The following is a 21,521-nucleotide window of genomic DNA, read 5'->3' as shown; positions in this document are numbered from 1 at the left end:
ACTCGGGGGTTTACGGGGTCGCTGATTACGAATCAGAGAACAGTTTTTCAAAATTCAAAATGGCGGATCCAATATGGCGGACAACTTTTGAAAAAACTTAATATATTCGTCTGAAGTAAGTGGTTTTCAGTGATTTTAAATATTTGTCCGCCATGTTGCATCCGCCATTTTGAATTTTGAAAAACTGACTCCCGATTCATTTTCAGAGACCCCAAAAACTCCCGGGTAGAGAGTTTCAAGCAAATCCGAACGATTTTTTTAAAAGTTGTCCGCCATATTGGATCCGCCATTTTGAATTTTGAAAAACTGACCTCTAATTCGTAATCAGCGACCCCGAAAACCCCCGGGCAACGATTTTCAAGCCAATTGCTCAACATTTGGAAAATGTTTTTTGCATGTTTTTTTGACACTTTTTTTGAAAAAAAACCCTAAAATCTAAGGGTTAATTTGACCAAAACACCCCCGTTTCACCTTAAATCAATGAAAAATTACTTTTTCTACTATAAGAATAAGTTTTCAACCATTTAAATTAAAATCCCAAGGGGTCGAAATATAGGCCTTAGGGGCCCTCCTCCTTAAAGGTGATTTTAATAAAATGAATATTGATTTAGATGCTTTGGAAAGGAAAATTCATTTTTTCTTTACATTCGATTTTTTCGACCATCAGGATATTTCGATACATTTTTATGTGCTTTGAAGGCACTATCTTTTTTAAGAAAGGATAAAATTATTGTTAATTTTTCTTTTTTTTAATATTTTTTATATGTTTATAACTATTATTTTTATTATTATTATTATAGTTTATTTATTTAAATATGTTTTTATATTATTGTTCACTGCACTTAACACTTTAAAAAAAAAAAATTTTAATTGCTTTTTTTTACACTTGTCTTTCTATGTATTTTTTATGTCTTGACTATAGTACATTCCTTTCTCTATTTTAGTTTTGGGGTTCCATAAAATATATATGTTCCTGGCTTTACTACTTTTTTAAATTTCGTAAGGACCATAATATATTTGTAGGAATTTTGCTATGATTTTATTTTCTTTATCCGATCAATTTAATAATTTTATAAGAACTTTTTCACCGACCTTGAATTCTGTTAATTTATGTGCAATATTAAATTTATCTGCTCTTCTTTTACCCTTTTTTTACAGATATTGTCGTATGCTAATTATTCTAATTTCCTATCATAATAATACATAAAGTAGACATGGTAATACTTATAGATTCGAATTTTTCTTGATTTTAAAATTTTAAGGACGAATTTTGTGATTTTTTAAGGTTATGTCAAATATCTGACGCGATGGGGTTAAACTGACTTTAGATTCGGTTTTTTAATTAAATTTTTCATTGTCTTTGTAGTATATTAGAACATTTAAGTTAATGTCGACAAAAATATTATTAAAAAATAAGCCTCAACGGCTTTGATCGAAATATAATGGATTATTATTTATATTTATTTTATATATATATATATATTTTTAAATAGCTTTTCTAAAATTTTAGATTTTATAATGTATGTAAATATATCTAAATTTTGTAAACAATGGCACCATTGTATTGTGGCGTCTAAAAGTTTGAAAAAAACAAACACAACGCCATCTACATTTTAAAAATTACATTAAAAAACACTTCACTATAAAGAATTAAGAAAAAAAAAATTGCCTACAATAGCTCCCGATTGTATATACAATAATCTTCATTCACTGTCAGCGGTACTGTGTATACAGAATTTGCATGACAAATTATATTCGAATGTATAAAAAAAAAATACAAGTTGAAAGTAATTGTTGTTTCATGGAGAAAGTTGGGTCATCCTGCATGTATAACAAACCAGCGTGCGCACGAAACACACACATATATATATATATATATATATATATAAACAGTAGCTGAAAGCGTTGGAATATTTGCAATCGATCGAGAGATCGATCGATCGATTCTCAATTTCTTACGCATAGAATACGATCTGTCGATCGATCGATCCATCTGTATGTACATGTAACGGTCACCCATGTGATTTATGAAAAGTAGGAAGTCTCGCACTTTGGAGCGCGAGCGACGACAGGCTCACATTTATTTTCCCGTGTGCACGCAGTTCTCTATTTATAATATACCGATATCGTTTCCCTTCACGTGAATATATATATATATATATTGCTCTTCGTATATTTATTTAGACGATAAAGATGCATTATATGAACACAGTCCAAAAAAATTTATTTAATATTATATGTCTTATATGCTCCAGGAGAAAAAGGGACCTTAGAGGCAAAACAAATTTTAGGTTATGTTTGTGATTTTAAAATTGAAAATATATAAAATAAATCGACTCTTAATACCAACCACTGATTTTTATTTTTCTTCATTTAGATCGAAAATATTCCATAGAAACTGATTTTGATTTTATATAATAAAAAATGAACGTTTAATCAAGCTAAAACTATTACTAAACATAACCTAAAATTCTTTTTCTTTAAGGTCCCTTTTCTTATGGAGCATCACATAAATACATAAAAGTGTTTAGATATATTTGAGAAATTTTCTTTTTCTAAACATATAGAGTTTTATGAATTTCCCATAAAAAATCATTAATTAGGATTTTCATTTCAAAGAATTTTAGTAGAAATACCTAATTATTCAAATTTCAAATTAAACTTTGACAGATTTTCTTTTTTATATGAATTTTTACAAAACAAAATTTTGACCTACCGAATTTTTGTTTTGCAAAATTTTTATTTTGCAGACATTTTTCTTTACATGACTTTTTATCTAAAAGAATTTGAATTTAACCTAATTCTCATTCAATCAAATTTTATTTGATTCGAATATTTTAATTACAAAAATTACAATTTATCAAATTTTAATTTGTCCGAATTTTTAATTAATATAATTTTTAAGACACCGAATTTTCATTCGTCCGAAATTAAAAATGTCCGAACAAAAAATCGACAGAATGATTTTGGCACAATTTTTAAAAATTGACCAATTAGAAATTGTCAAGAAAATTGTGTCGAATTTTTGTTGGGACATTTGTAATTTCGGAAAAACGATAATTCGACGTCTTAAAGATTTTATAAATTAAAAATTTGTACTAATGATAATTAAGACAAATTTGAAATTTTGGTGAATTGGAATTTCTCTATCATTTAAAAAATTCGAATCAGATTAGATTCGATTGAATGAGAATTCTTTTTAATTAAAATTCGCTTAAAATTAAAATTCTTTTAAATAAAAAATCATATAAAGAAAATTATTGTAAAATAAAAATTAAGTTTTAATTGAAAAAATTTTAATTATTTAAAATTTTAAAATGCAATATGAATTGTCAGTAGACAGATTGGTATCTGTATTTTTAAACTACCAGCAAGACCATCATTGTGCCCTCTGTTGATTCAACGATGAAACCTCTTCGTTTGTTACCGACAAAGTAAAATTGAATTACTCGGAAAATCATAAATTTAGTTTATTTTAATCTTATTTTTTAGTTCATTTTAATTTTCCTTATTTTTTTTTAATTTTGAAAGTAGACAGAAAAAAAACAATCATTTAGACAGCATCGACATATACACTTTATTATAAAATGCGAAAAAAATATGTGAAAATTATACAAAATACAGAGAGAAGTCGATTTAAAATCAAATACTTTTTTTTAATGCTGTTTGTTATTAATAAAAATAATAAAAAAAAATATTACCTAATCTAAAATGCATTTTTAGTATGTACAGTCAATTATAATGGCATGAAGAGTTACAGTTTCTAATAATAATTTGATCCATTAATTAATAAAAAAAAATTCTTGCATCTAACAATAAAAGTAGCATAATATATATAAAAAAAATTAATATTCCTTAAGTTCTAAATGTTCGAATCAACGAAATCTATTCATTTAAATTCAAAAAATTTTACAAATACAATAACATAATTCATATATCAAACTTAATATTTACATTTATTTAAATTTAATAAAAAAAAAAATTAAATGAAAATTAAAAAATAATTTTATTATAAATAATCATTTTTATTCATTTAAAATTCATTTAATTTATTCCATTGATTTAATTTCCTTTATTAAATCCTTTAAAGAAAGTAATTAAAATAATTGTCAGTAAAGTAATTATTATTTATAATATTAAAATATGCTATTTTTAAATGTTTAGCCATGTAATAAATAAAATAAAAAAAAATTTGTTTAAAAATATTCAAATCGATAGAAATGTTTCGTTTACTTGGACGTTAAGAACTTTAGGATCATATATAAATATATATTTGAAGACTATATTTGGATATATTCAAATAACCGAAATAGTAATACAAGTAACTGATAACAAGTTATATTTACGATGCTGTTGTAACACTTCATTTCTAATCATTAAAATTAATTAATAAAATAAAATAATATTATTTATTGTAACTGCTTGATAAACAATAGTCGCTAAAAGAAATCATCTATACACTGCATATACAATTTATAACGACAATTTTGTATCTACATTATTGAAAAATAATAATATTGTAAATTTAGTATACAATCGAAAGGAAATTAATTTTAAGTCTAATATACAAATATTTAAAATTCAATATATCCTTTTTGTCTTGTTAAAGACAATATTTTAATCAAGTAAAAAAAAATAATAAAAAAATGAATTTTTCTAATCAAGTTTAAAAATTAAATTAAAAATTTGTAAAGTAATGTAATAACAAACTCATTAAAATACAAATCTATGAGATTCAAAATGTATACTAATTTTACAATATATTTTAAATACAGTGAAAACATAATAACAATGCGACGAATCATTCAACATTAATTCCTTATTTCTCTCTCTTTTTTTTTCTCTTCATCCCCCTTCCCTGTCAAATTTAAAGCTTTTGTGTCACACTGCTACAATTTACAAGTAACACAGCAAATATAATGCTTAAAATACTATTAACAAGGAGGAGATATCAAAAATTAAAATCTCTAACAAATTTGTATTATGTTTTGTTTTTTCTTCTTTTTTTTTCATTAAATATATATTTTAACTAATTTATTAGATAAAAAAAAATTGTTCCTTTGCATTTTCGATTATAAAACAACCTTTCTGAAAGTCTATTTTAATCGACAATTAATTTTCACATAGACAACATTTCAACATTGAATTTTTTGTTTGAAATGTTTAAATCGGTTTTCTCTTTCTTACCGACTGTCGATACAGACGAACAATGCCCTGACTTGGTAACTACACTTAATTGTCGATTTTTGTCCCTTTTTTCTTTTCTTTTTTTACAACTTTTACAGGGGGTTTGAAATACATAAATATTTTTTTTTTATTTTTGAAAAGTCAATAATCGAAAAAGCAAAAATAACGGTTTTTTCAACCTCATCCTTGCGTTACATTTACTCATTTCACACACAAACGTTCACTCATCAACAATACAAAAAAAAAAATTACCAATCACTTTGAAATCTCACTTGCTTTGAGCAAAGTCCCAGAAGACGTGAATCGGTGTTGTACTTAAAAAAAAATTTCTCATTTCCCTTTTTTGATATCTCGAGGAAATAGGATAAAACTTTTTTTTTTTGAGAATTTTATTCTCATAAAAGAAATTTTCTTTTATCTTTTGTTTGTCACGATTTTTAAATGTCTTCAAAAGAGTGTTTTCAATTTTTCTCTTTTCTTTTTTTTTTTTTTTTTTTAGTGATGCGTTGGTACACAGTACGCACTATAGGTTTTAATATCCATTCCAGCGTATGATCTCGCTGATATCGATCCTGGATCCGTGTGTTTTTTCGGACACCTAAAACCTTTGTGACATTGGCACAATGGCGATACAGAAACATCTTCAACTGCAACTTCATTTTTATTTCTTTTGCGAACAGTAAAAAGTTTGCATGGCTCCTTTTTTGCGCACTTCATTTTCTGTAAAATAGAAAAAAAAATATATATATATATATTACTTTTGTCAATATATAGATGATTGTTTAGTTTCTCAAAAGCTTCAATTAATGATTAGATGATATTATACAAAAAAAAATGTTAATCCGATTGTTTATTTGATGGAAAATTTATACTGTTGAATTTCCTATCTATGTTGTGTCGATAAAACAGAGTGAATTTTGCGCGGAAATATTTAAAATGAAAATTTTTCTTGTACTAGTTAATTGATGGTTTTTTTTTAGTATCATTAGTTGAATGCCCTTGATAAACGAATTTTTTTTTTGTTAATATTGTAAAAATAGTGATCTTACACTAGCGATGCTTACACTTTGCGGCGAACACCCAAAGTAATAGACAGGAACGTATACTCCTTTGGGTGTCAAGTGTGCTTCTCGTTTTAGTAAATAAGGAACTCCACCTGGACGACATCTACAGTGAACTCGTTGTACTGTCGAATTCATTGGACCTCCAAATGGTTGTAACGACCACGTGACATCCCTGTAGAAAAAAATTCATTTTTTACATATTCTCTTTATAAAAATTAATTAATTAGGCAAAATTTAAATAGAGTAATATTAAACGGCGAATAATAATAATAATAATATAATTACTTGAAATAGCGGCAAAATGGAATTCTTTTGACTGCTTCACAAAGTTTGTACTGTCTCGTTCTGTCAGCAAGTGTGTGGCCATCATTGGCATTTGCAGTACTGGGGCATGATCGTCCACCTGGACAACGACACTGTCTCTCTACCCAAGGGGCACCGTACAAATCCACTTTACTGCAAATCTCGTTTTTCGACGAGCACTCTGGAAGATCGTCTTCGCCAACCTAAAAAAAAAATTATTAGATTAGACATTTTTGATTATATATTTTTGATTATTACTTATTTAGTACTGTGTTTGTAAAATAGGCTTAACTTTAAACTTGGAACCTAACCTTGTGTAAGAAATATAATTATTCCCTTGTATATTAACTTATCCTAGACTTAACCTCACTTATTTATCAATTATCTAACCTAAAACTTACCCTAATCGATCAACCTAACCTAATTTTCCCTACTTTACCTAACTTTTAAACACTAACTAAATCTGATTTTACCTAAATCTAACCTAAAACTTACCCTAACCTATAATTTTTCTTACTTTTCGTAATCTTTTGACACTAACTGGTTGGTTGCTATTGTCGTCATTTGTCATAATTCTCGTCAACTACCGCACCCTGCTCTAGTGAAAATTTAGTGACTTTATAGTAAAAAATTAAAAGTTCCAATAAATTCACTAAATTTTCACTAGAGCAGGGTGCGGTAGTTGACGAGAATTATGACAACTAGCAAGTGGGGGGACAATGGCAACCAACTTAACTAAATCTGATTATACCTAACCTAATCTTATTTGTCGATACTGCTATCGAAACCTAATCATTCCTAACCTCTCTTTACATTACCCCAACTTTACTTAAACTTTAAAAAAAATATTTAAATCAGTTTGGTAGTTTCGAAGAAAAGTATACTAAATGATGAAAAAAAACTAATATTTCAAAAGACAACTTTTAAATATAAATCTGATGAAATTTTAAAATTCTCATGTAGTTTTCTGTATGTAATATATAATAAAACAGTTAAATAGTTCCTGAAAAATTATATTATATTTATCGTTACGGTGTAAACGTAACCATGCAATATATATATATATATATATATTATGCGAATGTAAATCGAGGATATAAATTATATTTGAAAAGTTATATGCTGTAAGGACATTTTAATGCCAACATTGGCGGGACGTTTATGACTTTGCAAAGAAGGGCCCCTAGTACATTGAAGTGAAAATACAACGCAGGTGTTCAAGTATAGAACATAATTATTATTTAAAATTAAATTCGTTTTACAAAATGACATATTAAGTTGTAATTTAAGTCAAAAACTGAATGTAAAATTTATTTATATATTTAAAATTATTTATTATTTTTTTTCTCCTCAAAACAATAATCAGAAGAAAATTTCTTACATTTTTCTTACAGTATACATATATGTATGTTTATTATATATATAATTACATTTCACGATGATTTTAAATCAGATTCGATTATGCAATCTCTTTTTCATTGCGCCTTAAAACCGGCTTTATTCATACTCAAATGTTAGAGTGAATGTCGTATTTTGCTTCGTACTACATTACAAACATAATATAAGCCTTACTTCATTTTTAAGAGTGTCAAAATATGTATTTTAATTTAATTACTTTTTATTAAAATTTTTTTAAAAATTATTAATTTTTCGATTTATTTTTGTTCAAAGAAAAATTATCACGTACTGATTAAGTACCAAAAAATAATATTGGGACAATCCTGGCAACTTTAACTTGAAGTTTCAGCCAGTAATTTGGCTTAGTACTAGCTCAATGCGGGCGTAATATTGGCTTATTATCAGCTCGGTACAGGATAAATACAGGCTTATCTCTGGCTTAATATTGGTTTAGTATTGGCTTAATATTGGTTTAGTATTGGCTTAATATCGATATAGTATTGGCTTAATATTAGAATAGTATTTGTTTATCTTGGCTTAATATTAGCTTTGTATTAATTTAGTTCTACCTTAATACTGGCTTAATATAGGCTTAATATATTGGCTTAGTACTAGTTTGGTTTAGTACTGGCATTGTACTGGTTTAATACTGGCATAATATAGGCTAATTATTACAATAGTATTGGTTTCCTATGGGCTTAATATTGGCTTAGTAATGGCGTTGTACTACTTTAGTGCTGGCTTAATAGTACAGAGACTTAGTATTGGCTTAATATTCTAATAATATTGGCTTTGTATATTGGGTTAGTATTGGCATAGTATCGATTTAGTATATTGGCTTAGTATTGGTTTATTACTGGCTTTGTACTAGTTTAGTAATTTAAACCATAATATTGCCTTAGCATTAACATAATACTGTCTTAATACTGTCATATCAATGGCTTAGCATATTAGTTTAGTCTTGGCTTAGTACTGGCTTAATAATGGCATAGTACTGGCACAGTATTGACTGTTTGTGAGTATATTGGCTTAGTATTGGCTTTGTACTGATTGGTTTTATAGTGCTGGGTTAATAGGTTCATACAAACTGAGTATTGGTTTAATATTGGTTCAGTACTGGCTAAGCCTTATTAATCTTTACTAATTCTCTGTAAATACTAAAACGATTTTAATTTTCTATGCAAATACTAAAGGTCATTAAAAATTACTATTACTAATTACTGCATTAGTAAAAATTTAACAGTAATGAAAATCTGAACCTACTTGCGGTATTAATTAAAAATTTTGTTCCAAGACAAAAAAAATCTGAAGAGTTCTTTCATAACCTGATATATATAGATACGTATACCATGTTTTTAAGAGTGTGTTACGTATGCATAACTGTGCCACAGAGTTGTATAGCATCATTTTAAATACAACACACGTGTACAAACAAACGAAATTCTATTCGGCTACTGGGCTTACGAAAAGTGACGTCCCAGGTATTGTGTACTCCCAATCTCAGGTAGACATGAACTTTTTCTTCTTCTTTTTTTTCAAAAATCATGTTACGCCTACGTTCTTATATATATATGTATACACTTCCTTAATCATTTCCATTAGCACCAGGTGCCTGCTTTTCACACATTTTTCCAAAAGCCCTTCTCCCCCCCCCCTGTTTTTTTCACTTCAAATAATCAATTGCTACTCATCCAAAAAAAAGTTTATTAAGTCAATTTTAAATTTACTAGACACATTTATTAACTCATGTGAATTTAAATCATTAAATAGTAGATATTTCTATAAATTATTTTAGAAAATACAGTTTTCAATTGAAATTCTCAAGTATGCTATAAGGAATGATATGGTAAATTTTAAACATGAAAAGATTTTTCATATTATTGTCTCCCCCTCTATAAAATATATTCAGCGCTGAATGCATATACACACACACATATACATATATATATAACTTGAACTTGGGATGAACATGTGCGCATAAATCTTTGTCCTTGAGTGCCTTTGGACACTAAGATTGTAGGTACATAACATTCTGTGTCTATTGACCTTTAACGTCTTCTCAATGGAAAGCAACTCACAGCAATTGAAATGCTTTTCAAAAGTCATCTTTACAACTCAAAAAAAAAAGAAAAGGAAAAAACAGGTCGTGTGTGTTGATCGATCTATCGCTATATATATATATATATATATATATATATATAAGAAATAAATGTAAATATATTCCACGGAAAGTTTACAGGAAGTTGGGACCAGTCGCAGAAGATTCAATTCTCGATAAAAAGAGATTTTTATTCTTTTCATCGTTCCATGAAAAACTCAAACTGCACAAGATTTTATCTAAGAAAGAGAGAGAGAGAGAGAGAGAGAGAGAGAGAGAGAAAAAAAAAATCCTCCCTCCTCTGTAGTACATTAAATAATGTAATAAGAGAAGAAAAATTTTTATTTTTCAATGAAAATCTTGGAAATTTAATATTGTATTATAAAAGCCTGTTTCTTAACTGCATTTCAATTTTAAATTCGTTTCTTTATAATGAAATCGTATTTCATTTGCATGCAAATGACAAGTTATGAATGAAGATAAGCAAATAAAATGAAAATTTAATTAAAATACATATCTAAGTGTATATATATATATATATATATTGTTTGTTTCAACTTGAGAAACTCTGTTGTTCAGTGGTTCTCAAACATGAAATAAATATAAAGTTCAATATGGAGGCGTCGCGTGCAATCACCCATCTTGCAGCAGGTGAATGGATTCCGTGTCCAAGGATAAATGACCGACGCGAGTAAGTACTACGTTGGTTTATAGCAGCACGTGGGATACGTAAAACCTCACGGGTCAATAAAAACAATTTTTATAGTCACTATCGACCAATTTTTATCATCATGATAATAGATTGCCATATATCGACACCTTTCAAATCTATTAATAATAATAATAATAATATACTCCTTGTCTTTTTCGCTAACAGTACTATATTTCTAAAATTTAGAATACAGACACGCTCTGAAGAAAGGGACCTTAGAAGCAAAAAATTATAGGTTATGTTATAAAAATTTTGAAGTGAAAATACACAAAGAGAATCAACTCTCAATATAAATTATTGATATTTAAGTCTTCATTACATACAAAATATTTAACAAAAGATTTTAAGATTATAAATGTAAAAAAAAATTTTAATTATGGTAAAAACTACAGTAAACATAACCTATAATTCGTTTGCTTCTAAGGTCATCCCTTTCTTCAGAGTGCGTCACATTATATACTTTTGAGACCTATTTTAGAATGTTATATACTTAAATTCAGTATGTAATATTCTTAAAATTAGAATATATTCTTATTACTTAGTATATATTCTAATTTTAAGAATATTACATACTAAATTTAAGTATAAAATATTCTAAAATAAAAATACCATGTACGTAAATTCAAAATTTTAGAATGTTTTTTCTTCGGTAATCAAATTGAATAATGTAACGCTCCAACGAAGCTGAAGTACGCAACGATTATGATAAACGATTTTTAAAGATATAATTTTTTAAAATAAAAAATTCTATAATTTTTTGCCTAAAAAATATTTTTTTATAATTTGTTAATTAATGAAAACTACAAGAAATAGTTTTTAGGCAAAAATTATAGAATTTTTGATTTTAAAAAATTATTTCTTTAAAAATCGTTTATCATAAACGTTGCGTACTTCAGCTTCGTACGCTCCACGAGAAAAGGGACTTTAAAGGCAAAAAATGTTAAGTTATGTTTGTGATTTTTGGATTGAAAATATATATAAAGTGCGGATCAATTCTTAATAAAAAAAAACCACTGATTTTTCATTGTCTTCATTTGGATCGAAAATATTCAATAGAAACTGATTTTGATTTTATATTGTATATCATTAAAAAAGGACGTTTAATCAATGCTAAAACTATCACTAAACATAACCTAAATTTTTTTTGCATTTTTCCCTTTTCACCTGAAGCGTCGTCAATGACTTAAACGAAAGGGTATCATTTTAAGTTCAGGTTTTTTTTTGCATCACTTTTTATATTTGCTTAAACTATAGACAGACAGACAGACAGACGGACGAACAGATATCATAAAGGCTATTTAAAATATAATATACATTAACCCCTCGCTCCTCCTATAATAATAAATAAACAATAAATTATAATAGCAATGAAAATAACAATAAATGCTATTGTGTCATTGAGAAAAAAAAAATTTTGCGAAATATTTTCCATGAATGTACAACAAAAAGCGTGCGTTTCCATAGTAAATATATATATATATATATAGTAAATAGTATATAGTAAAATTGTGAAATGAAAAGAAAAACGTACCGGAACCGGAAGATGCCGGAAGTAAATAATACGGTTTTAGAAATTATACAGTCGTTAAGCCCTCCCCCCCTCCAATACCCCCTTTCGTTTCGTTCTCGCTATATAACTTAAATGATCCATAGAGTATGGGTCGAGTTTTTGAAAAATGGAGAATTTTCCATTGAGTAAGGGATTTTCCCCGGATGTCAAGTAAAGACCCCATATAGAAGCGAATTAGTCCCGGACGGTAGTGAAATAATGGCTGAATAGGCTTCTTTAAGAAATAGCGGAAGTCGTCCGGAGAATGAGCCGGAAGTCCCCACTTCGTCTGTTTGACAATGGTACTATATATACTATATATATATATACCACTACCACTATACCATAACCACGTGGTTTCTAGCCTCTACGAATCAAAACATCCTTTTTAACACAACACGTTGATCTTTCCAAATGCCCATATATATATATTTTTACCTGTAACCCAGCTTTACTTGCGGAAGTGTACTTGTCATGCTGCTATATTATTGCATAGAGCGAGATTCAACAAAATGATAAATAAACTTCGGATCCTGAGGATATGGGAGAATATATTTACCTGTTCAAAAAATAAACTTCCGGTTACTCTGTCAATAGATAATATTTCATTGTTGCAATTCAGGCAGAAAAAAAAGTGTGCATTTTTCAAAGATATATAACGTATATATTTTATATATTGAAATTATTTTCTTTAGAATTTAACAAATTTTGATAATTTTTAACAAATAAACTTTAAATGAAGAAAAAAATTTTTGTTTCAGATTAGTAATGGATTTTAATTATTTTAGATATTTTTATATTATTTTTATTTTATAATTTTAATTTAGGCATTGCATTTTATTTAGAGGTTATGTGATTGGTTGACATTGTTCCCACTCGCCATATGTTATAATTCACATTAACTACCGCACCCTGCTCTAGTGAAAATTTAGTAACTTTTAATTTTACAAATAAAATCACAAAATTTTCACTAGAGCAGGGTGCGGTAGTTGACGAAAATTATGACAAATGGCGAGTGGGGACAAATGGCAACCAACCATATAAGATTAATTTTAGGCTTGTTTGTTTGTTTAGGTTTGTTCCGCCTATTCCTTCAATTTTAGCTTGTAAATATTATAGAAATTACAAAAAAAAAAATTTGTTTTGTTAAAGAAAATTAACATTTTATATTCTTCCCAAGTTACATTTCAACAATATTAACAAGCTGAAATCGTAGGAATAGTGAAACGCGTGAAATAAATTTTTTATCGATTTTTTTTTTTAAAAAATCGTCTGCTATAGACAAACTGTTTTAGCTATTTTGAAAGCAATTTTAAGAATTAAAAAAAAGGAAATATTGTGAAATACCAAATAATTTTGCACAAATGCATAAAATATAATAATTACCAGACGTAAATAACATTGAAAACTATTTGTAATCTCTAAATAAAGTAAAATGTGTTTTTAGGTTAGAAAAACAAAAACATATGTGTTTTAACAGCAGTAACGGTACTGACAACTTAAATAATAGCGCCAAATTTGAAAATTTAGAAAATTAATTATTATTTAAATATTATTTCCTATTAATTATTATTATTTAAATATTATTATTTACTTTTAATTATTTAAATAAATAATTATTCATATTTTTTACTTAAAAATTAAATATTCGTAATGATAATGAAAATATTTTTTGAAATATGAGAAAAAATAATTGTAATTCATCATCAATTTGCAAATTATGTCAAAATAATCTTAAAATCGGAAATTATTAGTAACTTGATGTTTGTCGCTTACTTAATTCGACACCAAATTTCAACACAATATATATGAGTCCAAATTTTTTTCTATAATCAGTCTATGATAAAGTAGAATAACGGAAATTTATTGTTAACCTAACCTCAGAAACAAATTATTTACCCCTGATCAAGAACAAAAACAACGGAAGTGTATTTCTATATCTTACAACGAAAAAACATACGTAATTATATTTAAATACGTGTCACTTACGTATGTTGTTCTTTTGTAGGACATTATATCCTAACCTCAAAAAATGAATTTTTTCCCCTTAATCAGAATTAACGGAAGTTTATTGACATATCCATAACCTCAAAAACAAATTTTTCTTCTCCATTGAAAAATAACGGAAGTTTATTGGTATATCCTAAACTCAAAAGCGTTTTCTCCTTAAAAGTTTTCATTTTTTCAAAAAAAAAAAAAAAAAAAAAATTGCAACCAAATTAAATTGTAAACAAATTAAAATGTAATTAAATGATAAATTGTAACTATATATATTGTGCAACTATTATCGTTCAATGAAGAAAAATTGCTACAAGTATATTTAGTGTTTATTTAAAGTTCAATGAAGAAGCTTCCGAGGGTGCTCGTGAATAATATAAGGAAATTAAGTGAGATGTTATAGTGTTATTAACAACAGTGTCAGAGGAAGATGAATCTTGAGTTTAAATATAATAATAGCTCTCTCTCTCTCTCTCTCTCTCTCTCTCTCTCTCTCTGTCTCTCTCCCAAGAGATGAGAACAATTAGTTAAATCTTTTTGCCCATCTAGTTGGCTGATGCTTATACTTTAAAGGGTAATCGTTGATGATTGATGCAATGGAGCAGTTGTAAAAGGAAATGCAAAGCTCTCTAATCTGTCCCTCTTGTACATTATTATTATTATTATTATTATCGTTCAAGGGATGATGGTGTCATGCTGTTCATACCAAGAGAGTAAAGACGAGGAGCAAAGGAAAAAGAGAAAACGAGACACACATATATATATATATATATATATATAGGTATATAGTAGTCATCTCAATGTGCTGCGACCATTCCCTCCTCGTACAGCGAGTATTCAGAATTTTCATGAATGGAAGCACGTGGCTGACACGTTCAAACGTAAACGCGCGTCGTAAACCTTCTGAGAATTTCATCGTGATTATTTTTTTGATGTTATCTTTTCTTGAAATTCTCATTCTCGAGCGAAATCAATATTTTATAAAATCACTTTTGATATAATATTCGAATTATACTCATTTAAATATATTGAGTACAGCTTAATAATAATAATAATAATAAATTAACACTAATGATAATTTATCATACAATTCTTTTAGTATAAACTTTTTTTTCAAACAAAATTATTTGTTTCAATATTGTTTGCCTCAATACTATTGAATACCATTTGTTTCAATACTTATAGCATTTTTTAAACAGATTTTAAAACTTAAAAATTTCAAAATCTGTTTAAAAAAGTGCTATAAATATTGAAACAAATGGTATTTGCGTTTCCTTTTCTATACAATCGTTTAAAATTGTTTACTTTATTCATTTTTGATGCTAAAAGCAGTGAAGGTTGATTGCAAAAAAAAAAAAAAAAAAAAAAAATGGGAATTGTAAAAAAAGGAAGAATTTGTATAATAAATTGATTAGTGAATGGGCGAAGATGTGTTTTGCAAGTCTTGTAATCCAGGCGGATTCGCATGAAGACCCTCCACGCAAAAGACAGACTGTCTCGTAACAGCTCCATTCAGAGGTTGTCAATCCAACTAATGAAGCAATCACGTACGTCCTGTGTGTGCCTTTACTGTTAAGTCGAAACTCACTGAAACCCTTCACCACATATCCTGGTTGCTTTTTAATTTGCACAAATACGCATTCAATAAAGAAAAGAAAAAAATATTATTTTTCCAAAAGCAAATAGATTTTTATAGAATTCTTTATACAATTGTTTTTTATTGCCGATAGAATTATTAGAAATTATTATTAGCTTTTGATGGTACAAAAGTAAAATGTTAGTTTCAAAATTATTTAAAAATTTTATTAGTAGATATGCTTTAAATACAATAAAAAATTTCAGAAGCAATTGGATTTTCAGATTTTTGTATTGTTAATGCAGTAGAATAATCAGAAGAAATCATTAGCACTACAAATATACAATTCAAAAATATTTTTGTACCTTCCAAATATGTTAAGAAAGATTATAGTTTCGGTTTCTAGTAATGCAGTGAATAAAAAATTATTGGCAGTTTATTAAAAATACAAACAAATATCCGTACCATCAAAAACAAAATTTTCAGATTTTAAAAGAATTTTGTATTCTTGATGCCTGTGTTATAAAAAATTATTAGCAGTACAAATACAATCCGAAAAGTATTGTTGTACCTTCCAAAGCATTTCTTTGTTAAAAATAATATTACTGTCACTTTCTAGTAATATAGCATCGTTATAAAAATTATTAGCAGATGATATACTACAAATACAATTGTATCCTCAACACTGTAAAAAAAGAGGTATTAATTTAATACCAACTTTAGGTACTAAATTGCCTTTTGGTTCTATTTAAATACCTAAAATCGGTACTATTTTAGTACCTTCTTTTTACAGTGAAAAAAATAACTACTATTTTTTTAATGCAGTAGCACAGAAATGAATTAGCATATGCTGCTACTAAAAGAAGCCTATACTACAATTATTATTACCTTCGGACACAAATTTTAAATATACCAAAACAATTTAAATTCATTTCTAATGATTTTGATTTTATTTCTAATTGCGTAAAAAATTATTAGCAGATTATGATTACCAAATACAACAAATATTCTTACACTTTCCAAAACATCGAGGTGTATAGGATTTTAGAATTCCATAAATTATATTCGGTTTTGGTTCTAAATATAATATATTAGAACCAAATCATATTCAAATCTGCTACAGTATCATAAATCATTAGTTTGTAGTGCTACTATTACCAAATATAACAACTACGATAAATTTAAAATAATATTCTAGCAACTATGGATATTTATAGAAAACAATTAAAATTACTGATGCTACCTAATCTTTAGCATACTGCTACTGTAATTGCTACAAATGCAAAATTATCAACATCTAATCGCCTTGTGGTGAAAGGTTTTCAGTGATATTGGATCTAATATATACATCCTAATAAAATTTAAAATTAAAATCCGTAACGGATTCAATTTTTTTCAAAATTGAATTTTAAAACATATGTTCAACGTGTTTAGTTGTCCCAGTTGCTTATTAATTTTTTTTTTTATCTCTCTTTCCTTCTATCCGTAGTCACGTAGTTGGTATTTACACGAATATATACATATACATATATATAAAAAGAAGGTAACTCGCAAGTTGTTCCTCTATGTATAGCGGGGAGACGCGACGTGAACGATGAAGAACCGCTTGAGGAAATGGTCTTCCGCCGTTCTACCACTGAGCATTCAACTTTTTTTTTTCTTTCTTTTTTTTTGCGACGTTCGTCTCTCCTTCTCCCTTCATTGGGGGGCTTTTTGTTTCTTCGTTATTTCTCTCGATTCTCGAAAGAGAGAGCACAGTCATTTTAACGAGACTAATCGGTTCCTTTCCGATCGCTTATTTCCCGTCTCCTTCTATATACCTATATATCTCTACTACTCTCAAACTTTTTATGTTTCTTTTTTTTCTTTCTTCTTTTTTTTTAGAAAGGTCGTTTCAAAACCAGTAGCAATCCTCCATCTTCCTTAAAAACAAGAAGCTTGAAAGTAATTTGGAAGACGGGTCTCGACAGATCAGAATATTTCATCAAGTTAACGAATGAAAAAAAGAAATATATATATATATATAAATGACTTCCCGATTTTAAGTATTTACTAACGGTTTTTTCAAATATATGGAAAATAACAAATGGATCAAAAAGCGTTTGGTGAAAAAAAATAATTGCACGCAAGTTAAAATGTTTTACAAAAAAAAAAAAAAATTGTGAAAAAAAATAATTTTAAAATAATTATTATTATCTCGATGAGAGAAAAATTATTATTTACTTATTTTTGTAATTTTTTTCCTTTTTATATATATATATATATATACTTTTACCGAATATGTATATTGCATTTATTTTTAATTCAAAAACTCAACCGCATATACTATTTTACATACTTATATAAATGGATAGGTAATAATTATGTTCGTAAACGCAACACGATCAATGGGCGCGGCAAATTTTGCAATTCTGTTACACATAATTTTCAACTATAAAATATATTTTATGTTTTTTCACAACAAATATATATATATATATATATATATATATAATAAATAGTTGTTAAGATTTCTTTTTTTTAAATAAATATATTATTTTTGTGTTTATTTTCAGAACGTATATGTGCAATAACAGTACATCCTTTACACGAAAAAAAGAAAAATTTATTTGATTCAAATATGTAAATATTTACCTGAACCAAGTAAAAATTTTATTTCCCTCAAATAAACACAAATAAAATATTTCTCTGGGTGTTTTAAATTATTAGTAAAAATATAAATGCATTTTTCTTTATTACTTGTGTGACAAGAAAGAAAAGTGATGAAGCTATATCAAATAAACATGTCTTCAAAAAAAAAATTGTATATATATATATAAAGTAGTATTGGCATCCTTAATTTATTTCCTCCGTGTTACGCGCCACGCGCTGACCTAGATTCACTACGTGAATGACTTTTACGAATGCGAGTGTGAATGAATGACTTGAGTGAATGGAGAAACGAAGGAACTAACAAACGGACGGACATATGTGGCATCGTGAGGACGAAAGTATGAATGTATATATCAAGTATGAATGAATGAAGGAACGAATGAATGAGCCAAGAATGAATTGTGCGTCCCGTCAAGAGGAATAGGAGAGGAACATTTGACGAGAGGGGTAAGGAGGCATAGAGAGCAAGAGAGAGAAAAGTCAACTCTGAAAGGAGTGTGTTAAGAAGAAAAAAAAAAATTCAATTCTAATCTGAAGGAAAAACATCTATAAGCAAAAAGTGCATTTGCAATTAAGAAGAATTATTTTCTATTATTATTACAATTATTAATAAATTGGACTTAATTATTGAGTACCAATTTTTCATGTATACCAATAGTTGGAGTATCAATATTTTAGGTTCAAATACTAATAAAGGGTATACTAATGTTTAGGGCTCTTATATTTTATGTACTGATACTTAGGGTACCAATTCTTCGAGTACCAATACTCAAAGTATCAAAACTCATAGTACCAATACTTAAGGCAAAAATATACTTCAAATACAAATACTCAAAGTACCATTACGCTAAGTACCAATACTCAAAGTACAAATACTTTACCAATACTCAAAGTACTATAATATTTAAAGTACCAATACTTAAAGTACAAATACTTTAGATATACCAATACTCAAAGTACTATAATACTTAAAGTACAAATACTTTAGATACCAATACTCAAAGTACTATAATACTTAAAGTACCAATACTTAAAGTAGAAATACTTTAGATACCAATACTCAAAGTACTATAATACTTAAAGTACCATTACGCAAAGTACCAATACTCAAGGTACCAATACTTAAGGCACAAATACTTACGGTACCAATACTAAGTATCAATACTGAGGGTACCGAAAATTAAAGCACCAATACCTCTTGGGTCCCAATACTAATAAAGACACTAATATTATTTAGAGAATTTATATTTAGCGTATATTGATAGTTCGAGTACCAATACTTAAGGTATATCATCTCTTAAGGTATAAATAATTTAAATTATAACTTCCATTATAGTAGTTAATATAAAATAGATATAAATTATACAATCAAAAATAAAAATAGACGAAAGTATTAAATAAAAGTGTGCCTTGAGGAAATAGAAAAAGAGAAAAAGAAGAAAAATAATAAGAAGAAGAATAAAAAAAGAAATAAGAAATAGGAGAAGAATTAGAAAAATAATAAGAAAAAGAAGAACAAGAAGGAAAGAAATAAGAGGAAGAAGATAAGGTGCATATAATGAAAATAGAGAACGAGAGTGAGGGATTGAGGAGGGTGTAGGGGGGAAATTATTAAGAAACTTGTTACTTGGATGAGTAAAAGGGAGGATGCTGCTTCTGTGTGATGGAATGGAAACGGTGGCAGTAAAAACCTAAAATGGAATAATAGGGTACCGGAAGGACCCAACGAAACCATCCGGAAGTTCTCACGCGTCTCTCGCTTCTCCCACGACCGCAACGAACATGACACCTGGCACTCGGCGTATGCACCCTGCAGATGACCGAGAGTTGAGGAGATTGCTTACATCTAACGTTCTCAACTTAAAACCACCCCCTCGACACCTTCCTTTTTCCCTCAATCTTCTCACGCCCCCAATATTGTCTACTATATACATATGAACCGGTGGCGCGCACACCAGAAGCTACACACACATGTATATAGGATATATATACTGAAACCTAAATCTTATAGACGCGGCTATATCGTGATCTTCTATTATAAAGCTGTCAGGAAAAATTCTTCAATATCTGCTTCTTGTCAGCTTGTATCCTATATATGTATGTATATATCCATAACTGAAGCTAATGGATTAAGTCTTTCAATATATGGGTATCACATTTTGAGTAGGATAAATATTAGTATCCTAAGTATTAATACCCTAAGTACAAGTACATAAAGTACTAAGTATTAATATCCTAAGTACTAGTACACAAAGTACTAAGTATTAATACCATAAGTACTAGTACCAAAAGTACTAAGTATTAATACCCTAAGTACAAGTACATAAAGTACTAAGTATTAATATCCTAAGTACTAGTACACAAAGTACTAAGTATTAATACCATAAGTACTAGTACCAAAAGTACTAAGTACTTAAGTAGTACCTTAAGTACTAGTACACAAAGTACTAAGTATTAATACCCTAAGTACTAGTACACAAAGTACTAAGTATTAATACCATAAGTACTATTACACAAAGTACAAAGTATATTAATACACTTAAGTACTAAGAATTAATACCCTATAAGTACTAGTATCCAAAGTACTAAGTATTCATATCCAAAGTATTAAGTATTATAGTACCTAAATTACTAAATATTATTACCATAGGTATAAAGTATTAATACCCTAAGTACTAGAACCCAAAGTACTAAGAATAAGTATACCCAAAGTGCTAAGTATTAATACCTTAAGTATTAGTATCCAAAGTACTAAGAATAAGTACCTTAAAATGTAAAAACCTAAAGTATTACTACCCTAAGTATATATAAGTATGCCCTAAATATCAGTATACTTTAATTATAAATACCCTCATTTTAGTATTGATACGCTATTAATCAGTACTCTAACAATTGGTAAACTAAGTATTTTTGCACATCCTAAGTATTAGTACCTAAAGCATAAGAACCCTATATACTAAGTATTTTACAAGTAGTAATTACTA

General features: G+C 27.7%; 2 protein-coding genes across 4 annotated transcripts in view; one reads left to right on the top strand and one right to left on the bottom strand.

Annotated features, from left to right (window-relative positions):
- The window catches only part of LOC127281648 (elongation factor-like GTPase 1), a 215,576-nt gene that overhangs the window by 157,846 nt on the left and 36,209 nt on the right, over window positions 1-21,521 (top strand). The window lies entirely within an intron of this gene.
- LOC127281654 (protein giant-lens) overlaps window positions 4,387-21,521 on the bottom strand; it is a 29,960-nt gene continuing 12,825 nt past the window's right edge. For 2 of the 3 annotated variants that reach the window (XM_051305482.1, XM_051305478.1), the window contains exons 2-4: window positions 6,537-6,757; window positions 6,237-6,423; window positions 4,387-5,907 (exon numbers count right to left, since the gene is read on the bottom strand). In XM_051305482.1, coding sequence (XP_051161439.1) covers window positions 5,683-5,907; window positions 6,237-6,423; window positions 6,537-6,757 — 633 coding nt within the window. In that variant the 3' untranslated portion in view covers window positions 4,387-5,682. The remainder of the gene's footprint in view (window positions 5,908-6,236; window positions 6,424-6,536; window positions 6,758-21,521) is intronic. The other variant, XM_051305479.1, reaches the window with a different exon arrangement.

The sequence above is a fragment of the Leptopilina boulardi genome, unplaced genomic scaffold (genome assembly GCF_019393585.1).
Source record: "Leptopilina boulardi isolate dan_hultmark-lab unplaced genomic scaffold, ZJU_Lbou_2.1 LbouV2_273, whole genome shotgun sequence".
Lineage (NCBI taxonomy): Eukaryota > Metazoa > Arthropoda > Insecta > Hymenoptera > Figitidae > Leptopilina > Leptopilina boulardi.
The sequence above is the reverse complement of the archived record's forward strand: the minus strand, read 5'-3'. Positions and strand labels throughout refer to the sequence as shown.